At 40.3% G+C, this 10,660-nt stretch overlaps 1 protein-coding gene across 1 annotated transcript; it reads right to left on the bottom strand.

The window, feature by feature from the left end:
• Window positions 1-7,820: 7,820 nt before the first annotated feature.
• Window positions 7,821-9,194, bottom strand: LOC138898735 (uncharacterized). The gene is made up of 2 exons (XM_070184831.1): window positions 8,421-9,194; window positions 7,821-8,294 (listed from the first exon to the last, which is right to left on the bottom strand). The coding sequence occupies exons 1-2, from the start codon at window positions 9,192-9,194 to the stop codon at window positions 7,821-7,823; spliced, it is 1,248 nt and encodes a 415-aa protein (XP_070040932.1).
• Window positions 9,195-10,660: the final 1,466 nt, after the last annotated feature.

Genomic DNA, 10,660 nt, shown 5'->3' with positions numbered 1-10,660 from the left:
AAAATCACTACCTACACTCGTACGATTTCAACATCACTACTGAGCAAACTTCATATTACAAACTATTTTAACCTAGGAATTAACCTCATAATCCCTCACTAACTTGTAATAATTCTATTACAAGCCCCTTTGTAATAACTCTATTACAAAGCTTACAACTCGACTAACTGTAGCCAAGACATAAATACAAGGTTTATGGTTTTACAAAAGGTTTCCTACACAATACTTCTAACTAAGCTAAGTACGAATTACAAGTAAATCACTTTAACAAAGGTACAACACAACTAAGAGCATATAATGAATCAATGCAGGAAACAAGTCCTTCGTTATCTTGTTTTTTGTTCTTGACGCCTTGAATGTCACTTGCAGATTGGCAACACACTTGAGAAGAAGCTTGATGAATTTTGGAATGCGCAAGTATGATGTTTTGCCTTTGCTTCATGTTAATATTACATAAGTGACATCAATCGAATGATGTAAGCATGTTTGGTAAAAGGGAATTCCCCATAAAGTGATTGGTGCACTATATACACTGTTGCGTGTGTGCTGAGGCACAGTTGCAGCCACTTTACATCTGTGGGGAGTTGACTGGTATAGTCAGCAAGGGAACTGATGTCTATATGTTCCTTCTGTTGTTTCTTTGACTCTGAGTGTTGGAACATGCCCCGGACTTGAGACTTGTTGATCTTGAGCACTTTGAGGATGTGGAGCAGGTTCCCCATCTAGTTCTTAACATTAAGTTTGTTAGATCATCAAAATATAACAGAACACATAACTTATCAATTTCCCTTTTTTTGATGATGACAAACTTATAATTGAAATTTCCCCTGAGAACCAGAGTACCATACATAGTACCAAAAAAGAATTTCGTATTCCCCCTGAACCTGTTGCCCCCTTTGTTCCCTCCTTCAATTACTTTCCCCTCTTTTGGCATCATAAAAATATTAGTAACAAGTAATAAGCATAAAGAAGTTTAGCAGGCTTAACTCATACCACATGTGTGCACACAAACATGACTAAAAACATAGCAGAGGAGCAACGTATGCACAACAAAAATGATAGGATATTCATTAATTTTGGAAATAAACAAGGAGCAGTACCATTGTTACAGAATCATCCACAAAAAAAACAACAAAAAACGGTCAGTCACTAAACATGTCCAAACAAGGGAGACCAAAACAGATCGAAGACAGAGTAAACTTGACACTGGGAATGAACGAGCTTAAGGAGCACTGGAAAGGGGAGGCAGATATGAAGAGGAAAGAGTTTTAAGGAGGATATCCATTCGAGCATTTGCGGACCCTTGCTCATTGAGTAACCTCTCCTTCAAGTCCCCGACCTGTCTCCTGATATCAGCATTTTCTTTTATCAGACGAGCAACCTCTGCGACTTGTGTGCTACTGGAACCAGGTGCCTCCTGGGCCTGACTAAGTTGTCCCTCAAGGATAGCATTCCTTGCCCTCAACTTCCTTATCTCTTCATTGGCAATATTCTACGCTTCAATTAGTTGGGAGATGGTGGAATTGTTGCCAACCCCTCCTTTCTTATCGATGCACTCACACTCTTCTAAGGTGGTTTTAGAGAAGCTCTGCTTGCGAGTACCCACCGTAGCCTTTCCCAAAGGGAATTTGAAGAACTCAAATACGTTGGTGAGTAGAAACCCGTAGGGCAGCGCATGATTACCATCCTTGAAATCTGCCACTTTCTTCATGTGCTCAATCATGATACCCGGCAGATTGATAGTGGAGTATGCATCCAGTGCCTCCATGAGGAACAAGTCTGCTCATGAAGTAATGGAACACCTTTCTGCACGAGGGAGCAGAACCTTGTTCACCATCTCGAATAACAGTTGGTACACTGGAAGCAGGGCCTTCTTGTGTACCTGTTCCCCCTGCTACACTGCATCATCCTTCAAGATGGCATTTCTGAAGTTTGAAGAACAAGTCTCCTTAATGGAGGATATTCCTTCAGTAGGCACACCCAAGATGGTTCCCAATATAGCTTCATCCAACACAAAGTCAACCCTATTCACTTTTATACAGATGTTGTCATCCTCGACTGTGAAGAAGTCGTCATAGAAACTGCGCACCTCTGCCTCATACACCTTAGGACTCTTATTTGTGAACATATGTGTCCACTGTTGAGAGTCACAGATATCAACCAGTTGGCGCATCTCTGCCATGTCAAGAATATCAGAGGCAAATGTTCTGCCCCACAGCAACTTCTGGTTTTTCAGATTTCCCCTTCCTCTATTCTTGGCCACACCCACTTTCGTCATCTTGGAGGAACCACGTTCCTCGTTGGCACCAGCCTTCCGTTTTACTTATTTTTGCACACTCTTCTCTTTCTTTGCAGATTTCTCAGACACCTTCTCAGACACAGATTTCTCAGCCACTTTCTAGCCAGACTCTCCCATTTCAACATTGCTAACCTCCATCACTCTCACATATGACTCTTTCCCAGACTTTGGAACAGTAGGTTTCTTGGAGGACTTACAAACTAAGGAACTGGGTTCCTCCTCCACCTCGTCATCAACGTCGTAAATAAGTGCTTTAGGCACTACCTCTTCATGTACTAACTTTCCACCCTTTACCAACCTTCTCCTCTTCTTTTCTTTCTTACTTTTCTTTAGAGCTAACTCAAGAGCTTCCTTCCTTTGCAGCCTAGTAGTAGGTCTTTAAGGAGTGGGCATTTTGGTAGTTGCCCTTCTACTCCTAGAACTAATGAAGCTTGCAAGGGCCACATTGTCATAGTCTTCTTTACTACCCTCATTCTCTTCCTTAGATAGAGATCTCATCTCAGGAGCGACAATGGTTAATGGCTCAGCATAGAAATGAGGGGATGGAGCGGGATCAGTATTGACGTGGGGTTCTTTTGAAAAATATGGGGTTTCATCACAAGTAGGAGTAGAGGGATCCTCTTGGGTAGAGGGGTCAGGTCCCTCATGTAGTTCCCAAGTAGTACTTTTAGGTGCCAGATTTTTTAAATGCACCAATTCCCTACCCTCTCCCTGTAGACTATCACCTCCCCCAGAGACTCATTGGTTTCAGACACACCTTTATAACCACCAACCAAATATATCTCAAGAGCTATTGATAACAAATTCTCTATGGCCTCTTCTGTTTTTAACTCCAAGGTAAACTCAGAAGGCATAAGAAGAGTATTACCTGTAGGATATACAACATTCAAATTGAGACCTGGGGTAGCCATTGTTGATTCTTCACCAGTACGAACCACACCTTGTTGTTCCTAAGAACTCTCTTCCAAATGCATACTGGAAACTTCCTGATTTTATTCTCCCTCAGCCATTTTTTTTCGACGAGGCAGAGGGAGAGGTCGTAGCCACAAATCACTTGGGATTCAAAGTTTTGTGACTCCGATGAGAACCAAAACTTGATTGGATTGGAGAAGAGGCAGTGGGTGGTTGGGAATCTTGCCTAGGATTTGGAATGCGTGGCGTAGGGTACTTAAACTCTATCATTGGTGCTTCAAGAGATGAAGATACAGTAGGGATGATACTAGGGACATTTGAGGTTTCGAGATTCTCAGACATTATGGAGTGTAATGAGAGTTTATGACCGAAGAGAGTGTTTGGTTGTTGAGAGAAAAGGGAAATTTTGGCTTTTGATGTGAACAGTTGTGAGAGTGATAGAGTTTGGGTTTATTAAAAGGGGGTGAGGGACCTGTTGGGAAAATGGTATTGATTTTCTGGGTAGACATGTCATTTTGTAACGGGTAGGACGTTTGGGTTCCAAAGAAAAGAAACTGACAATTTAATGATTAGACACCTTTTTTAGCCGTTTAAAAAGTTGTGCATGAGAGTACAAAGGAACTACTAACCTGTGTCAAAGGAACCAGGTTCCCTGACATACTTTGTAAATGTGAGCCTCATCCTTTTGCCAAAGTGAAATACATTAGCTCCTTGTTTTCTCTGTAATTGTCATGCGTGTCTACCTGTAACGGTATAGAAATGAGTTAGACATTGCGAAAAAATACTTTTTAGCTGTTTTACCTGTACATTTCTTTCATAGCCAATCATCGAGGGACCGGGTTCTCAGCTTGATTTTATTAACCCAAGTTCCAGACGATTCTTTTCAAAGTGCTCTCTGTTCAGTGCTTTGGTGAAGATGTCTGAAATTTGATCTTTTGTGTTGCAAAACTTCATGCAGATAAGCCCTTTTCAACATTATCTCTGAGAAAATGATGTCGCATGTCAATGTGATTTGCTCTCTTATGCTGAATTGGGTTTTTTGCCATGTTGAGAGCATTGGTGTTATCACATAGTAGTGGCATACAATCAGAAAATATGCCAAAATCCTCTAACTGCTACGTGATCCACAACAATTGAGCACAACAAGAGGAAGCTGCCACATACTCAGCTTCTGCAGTTGAAAGAGCCACTGAGTGATTTTCCTATCCACCAGATAACCATCATAATCAGCGTCATCATACCCGATCAAGTCGAAGATGTCTCCTGAGGGGTAGTAGAGAACCAAGTCTTGTGTTCCCTTTAGATATCTTAGGATTCTCTTGGCAGCCTTCAGATGGGATTCTTTTGGATTTGATTGAAACCTGGCACATAGTCCCACACCGAAAACGATATCTGGTCTGCTTGTTATGAGGTACAAGAGTGACCCAATGATACCTTTGTACATGGTCTCGTTCACAGGGGAACCAGGTTCATCCATGTCCAGTCGAGTGGCAATAACAATAGGAGTGTCAATGACTTTTGAGCTTTCCATTTCAAATCTCTTCAGAAGCTCTTTGATGTACTTTTGCTGACTTATCATTGTGCCCTTAGGAGTTTTCTTGACTTGCAGGACTAAGATGAAATTCAATTCCCCCATCATGCTCATTTCAAACTCACTTCCTATGAGCTTTGCAAACTCCTTACACAGAGAATCATTTGTATGTCGTCAACATAAACTTGCACAATGAGCAAGTTCCTCCCCCATTTTTTCAGAAATAAGGTGTTGTCAATTTTTTCTCTTGTAAAACCATTTTCTATGAGAAATTTGGGCAACCTTTAATACCATGCACGAGGAGCCTGCTTCAGCCCATATAAGGCCTTATCGAGTTTAAAAACATGCTCAGGATGCTCATAACATTCGAAGCCAAGAAGTTGCTTGACAAAGACTTCTTCTTTTAGAAAGCCATTCAGAAATGCACTTTTGACATCCATTTGGAACAATTTGAATTCCATATGAGATGCAAATGCAATAAGGATTCTGATGGCCTCCATTCGAGCAACTGGGGAAAAAGTTTCATCATTGTCAATCCCTTCTTCTTGATTGTACCCTTGAATTACCAGCCTTGCTTTGTTCCTTGTTGTGTTCCCAAACTCATCAAGTTTGTTTCTAAATACCCACCTGGTTCCTATAATAGTTCTGTCAGCAGGTCGAGGAACCAGGTTCCATACGTTGTTCCTCTCAAATTGATGGAGTTCATCTTGTATAGCAGTAATCCAGTCAGCATCTTTCAATGCTTCCTTAATATTTTTGGGCTCAATTTGAGAGAGAAAGCCTGAAAAGGCAAGTGAGTTTCTCGACTTCAATCTAGTTTGGATCCCTGAGTCGAGAGGAGTGATCATATTTTGAAGAGGGTGTGAACTTTTGTATTTCCAGTTAGATACCTGAATCTCATTGTGAGAGGGTCCAGGTACTTCTGAATGTGACCCATGGTTGATGTGAGTCCTGCTTCTCAGCTCAACATCTGGGGTTCCTTGCACAACATCAGCAACTCCGTTCTCAGCTTCAGTTGTTGTGATCGAGGAACCAGGTTCCTCTACATCAGCTGGGGATACATCTGCATCATCATCATTTGATTCCTTCACGTAGCTCATCATGTCAGCCTTTCGATTTGCCATATCAATGACTTCACCAGGGACTGTTGACTGCTCTCCGTCTTGATCAATCTTATCATGTGAATCTTTCTCACGTAGGTGGTGTGATTCATCAAAGATCACATATATTCTTTCCTCAACATATTGAGTTCTTTTGTTGTAGACTTTTGTATGCTTTGATTTGTGATGAATAGCCGAGAAAGATTCTTTCATCACTTTTGGCATCAAATTTTCCAAGAGCTTCCTTACCATTGTTGAGGACAAAACATTTGCAGCCAAATGTTCTCAAATGTGTTAGCTTGGGTTTCATTTCGTTCAACAGTTCATACGGAGTCTTATTCATGAGGGACCTGATCATGCACTTATTCACCAAATAGCATGCAGTGTTAACTGCTTCTGCCCAGAAGTTTTTAGCAATGCCACTGTCAATCAACATTGTTCTCGCCATGTCTTCAAGAGTCCTATTTTTTCTCTCCACAACACCATTTTGTTGAGGTGTTCTTGGAGCTGATAAATTATGACTTATGCCATTTTCAGCACAGAATTTGTCGAATTTTGCATTATCGAACTCTGTGCCATGATCAGATCTTATACACGCAACATTGTGGCTCAACTTCACTTGGATCTTCTTTATGAAAGCAACAAACACTAGAAAAGTTTCATCCTTGGTTTTGAGGAACAAGGTCCAGGTGTATCTAGAATAGTCATCCACTATAACAAAAATGTACTTCTTTCCTCCTCTACTTGGCACCCTCATAGGTCCATACAAATCCATATGGAGGAGATCGAGTGTCCTTGAGGTGCTAACATCCTTTTTGGGCTTGAAAGAAGACTTGACTTGCTTTCCTTTTACACATGCATCACACACCTTGTGTTCTTTGAAACTTGACATCAGCATGCCACGAACCAGGTCCTTCTTGACCAGTTTGTTCAGCAATTTAAAGCTTGCATGATCCAATTTTCTGTGCCATAGTTCAGCATTATCATCAACAACACTCAGACAAGTGAGATCCCCATTTTCAAGGGACTCAAAATCAGCAACATAAATGTTCTTGTATCTTTTTGCTATCATGACCACTTCACTAGTCACAATATTTGTGATTGTGCAGACTTTTGACACAAATTCCACTTTGTTTCATTTGTCGCAGATTTGGGAAACACTCTGTAGGCTATATTTCAAGTCGTTCACATAGTACACATTTTCAATTAAGTGAGTGAGTGACTTCCCAATTCTTCCTACTCCCAGAATGTATCCCTTTTTGCCATTGCCAAAGGACACACTCCCTCCTTGTAGGGCTTTGAGTGAAATGAAATCATCGATGCTTCTAGTCATGTGCTTAGAACAACCACTATCCATGTACCATTAGACTTAGGAACCTAAAAATGTTTGGATCCCTTGTAGTGAGGAAAGGGTCGAATTAAACTTCTTTTTGTCCAGACAGACAGTATACGTTTTTTAACGGAGGGACCAGGTTCCTTAGTAATAGTTACCTTTACAACAAACACCTTGTTTCTCTGTTGGGACTGAATTCTAGCCTTACAGTTTTCTTTAAAGTGACCAGTATTGCCACAGTAAGTGTAAAGCCAGTTATCAGGGACAGTAACATATTTGCTATGTGAATTGTAGAGAGTCCTTTTCCTTTGGAACCCGACTCCCTGCCTGTTCCCACTATTGCTTGTATGCATGGCGGCAATTGTATCAGAGGACCAGGTCCACTTTAGAGATTTTTCGAGGTCATTTTTAACTCTGCCTAGATCTTCTTGAAGTTGTCTATTTCTTTCAAGTTCAACACACAGACTAGATTTCACATATTGAAGTTCATTTTCAAGCTTAATATGTGCCTCACTTGCAACTTCCTTCCCCTTTTGGACAGTCCCAGAACTGTTTCCCATTTTAATTCCTCTATTGTTTCTTTTAGGTCCATGACGACTACTAACGAGTCATCTATCTCATTCTCTATGTTTTCAACCTTTTTAATCATAACATTTTTTCTTTCACTAGATTCTCGATAGTTTCTTTTAGGTCGGCCACTACAACTACCAAATTATCTCTCTCATTTTCTACTTCTCCTAGCTCTATAGTTAAGGCATTTTTATCATTTATAAGATTGTGATAAGTGTCAATTAAAATATTTTCCAAAGATATAAGCTTTTTCTGAGAGTAAGACTTCAGATTTCTTTGAACGTCTAGAACGTTTACCTCATCATCATCATTATCTTCATCATCGTCAGTTTTTTCCATCAGGGCAAAGATGGAATCATAATCAGTTGCTTCATTTTCGATTTCCATCATGGAGGTGTCACCTTGTGCATCATCTTCTCCAGATTCTCTGAAAGAGTCCCCCCATGCAGCAAGAGCTAGTTTCACAACATTGTCAGCAACTTCTTTTCTTTTAAATCTTTTGTTAGGAACCAGGTTCCTCTTGGCTAATTTGTCTATGTTGTGCCTGTACTGGTCTTACTTGAGGAGGGGACAATCTTTGGTGAAATGTCCTGGCTTCCCGCACTTATGACATAAGTCATATCCTCTTGGCTTGTTGGAGTTGCCCTTCTTTGGAATACCTCAATTTCTACGGACCATCTTCTGAAATCTCTTTATCAAGTAAGCCATATCAGCATCCTCGCCACTTGATTCATTGTTGTCTGTCTTGAGGACCATGTTCTTCTCCCTTTTGGGCTCTCTTCTCTCATGATCCTTTTTCTTCTTCATTTCATAAGTTTTCAAATTACCAATGAGTTCATCAATGGTTAGCTTTTGTAGATCCTTTGCCTCCATGATAGCATTTACTTTACTTTCCCAGGAACCAGGTAATACGCTGAGTATTTTCTCGACAAGTTTGTTCCTTGGAATAATTTCTCCCAAGGAATGAAGCTTATTAATGATAGGGGTAAAGCGAGTGTGCATGTCCTGAATGGACTCATCGTCCTTCATCCTGAAGAGTTCATACTTAGTGGTTAGCATATCAATCTTCGACTGCTTGACTTGAGTTGTCTCTTCGTGTGCTGTTTGGAGAGCTTCCCAGATTTTCTTGACAGATTGACAAGTAGAAATCCTGTTGTATTCATCTGGCCCAATGCCACAAACAGGGATTTTCTTTGCTCGAAAGTTCTTCTCTATAGCCTTGCGGTCAGCATCGCTGTATTCCTTCCTAGACTTGGGAACTGTCACTTCTGGTTCCCCAATGGTTTTCAGAGGAATGAAGGGACCATCACATATAACATCCCAGAACGCTGAATCTTCAGCCATAATAAAATCATGTATCCTTGTCTTCCACCATCCATAGTATTGGCCATTGAATCTTGGTGGTATGTAGGTGGATTGACCTTCTTCGAAGTTTGGTGGAGCAGCCATGAGGATCCTTTATAGGTGTTAGCGTGATAGAAAGAACCTGCTCTGATACCAATTGATACAAATTTAGGGTCCACCAAATTGTATAGAGAACCAGATTCTCTATTAGTTCCCACATAACACACACACACACAACAGTTAATAATCAACACAATAGAGTTTTACGTGGAAAACTCCCAGCTTAAGAGATTAAAAACCACGACCTACACTCGTAGGATTTTAACTTCACTACTGAGCAAACTTCAGATTACAAACTATTGTAACCTAGGAATTAACCTCATAATCCCTCACTAACTTCTAATAACTCTATTACAAGCCCCTTTGTAATAACTCTATTACAACTCGACTAACTCTAGCCAAGACAAAAACACAATGTTTATGGTTTTACAAAAGGTTTCCAACACAATGCTTCTAACTAAGCTAAGTAGGAATTACAAGTAAATCACTTTAACAAAGGTACAACACAACTAAGAACATATAATGAATCAATGCAGGAAATAGGTCCTTCGTTATGTTGTTCTTTATTCTTGACACCTTGAATGCCACTTGCAGATTGGCAACACACTTGAGAGGGAGCTTGATGAATTCTGGAATGGGCAAGTGTGATATTTTGCCTTTGCTTCATGTTAATATTACATAAGTGACATCACTCGAATGATGTAAGCATGTTTGGTACAAGGACATTCCCCATAAAGTGACTGGCGCACTGTATACACTATTGCGTGTGTGCTGAGGCACAGTTGCAGCCACTTTACAGTTGTGGGGAGTTGACTGGTACAGTCAGCAAGGGAACTGATGTCTATCTGTTCCCTCTGTTATTTCTTTGACTCTGAGTGTTGGAACATGTCCCAGACTTGAGACTTGATGATCTTGAGCACTTTGAGGATGTGGAGTAGGTTCCCCATTTGGTTCTTAACATTACGTTTGTTAGATCATCAAAACATAACAAGACACATAACTTATCAATTAACAACTAGAGATGCTAAGGATTGGAGATAAGACTAAGGAGGCCTAGAGTTATGATTTCTCCGATTGTCGGAATCCTTCCTTCTACATCTCCTATAATATCGCATAAGTATTCTCTACCGGTCGTGAGTACTTCGGGTGTCGTAATTCTCTTTCGAGCAACTACCACAATTTACTAGACATATTCTTTCAAACTATGCTACCGCTCACTAAGATCAGACCAATGTTTCGTTATTCCTAATCCCACCTTTAGACCCTCCGTATTGATTCCTCACAAACGTTAGGAGTGATGTAGTTCAATAACTACCTAAATGTGGACTCTTTTCCAAGAAATACACACTAAATATGTACAGTCAATTGATGGTCATTCAATCAACAACAATAAACACGTAGTTGAACAAGTAGAGAAATTCAACGGCTTAACTATATAAAAACAAAACAAGAATTTATCGAACAAAAGGTTCCATCAAAACCCTAAATAACAAATTTGCTATTCATAATAG

The sequence above is a fragment of the Nicotiana tomentosiformis genome, chromosome 9 (genome assembly GCF_000390325.3).
Source record: "Nicotiana tomentosiformis chromosome 9, ASM39032v3, whole genome shotgun sequence".
In the NCBI taxonomy this organism is placed as follows: Eukaryota; Viridiplantae; Streptophyta; class Magnoliopsida; order Solanales; family Solanaceae; genus Nicotiana; species Nicotiana tomentosiformis.
Note: the sequence above shows the minus strand (reverse complement) of the source record. Positions and strands in the feature narration are given on the sequence as shown.

Bases quoted from the DNA above. Each gene is read 5' to 3' on its own strand.
- LOC138898735 (XM_070184831.1), bottom strand. From the start codon at position 9,194: ATGGCTGCTCCACCAAACTTCGAAGAAGGTCAATCCACCTACATACCA. The intron at 8,295-8,420 runs GTCCGTAGAAAT...AAGTAAGACCAG, and splicing joins TAAAGAGATTTCAGAAGATG to TACAGGCACAACATAGACAA.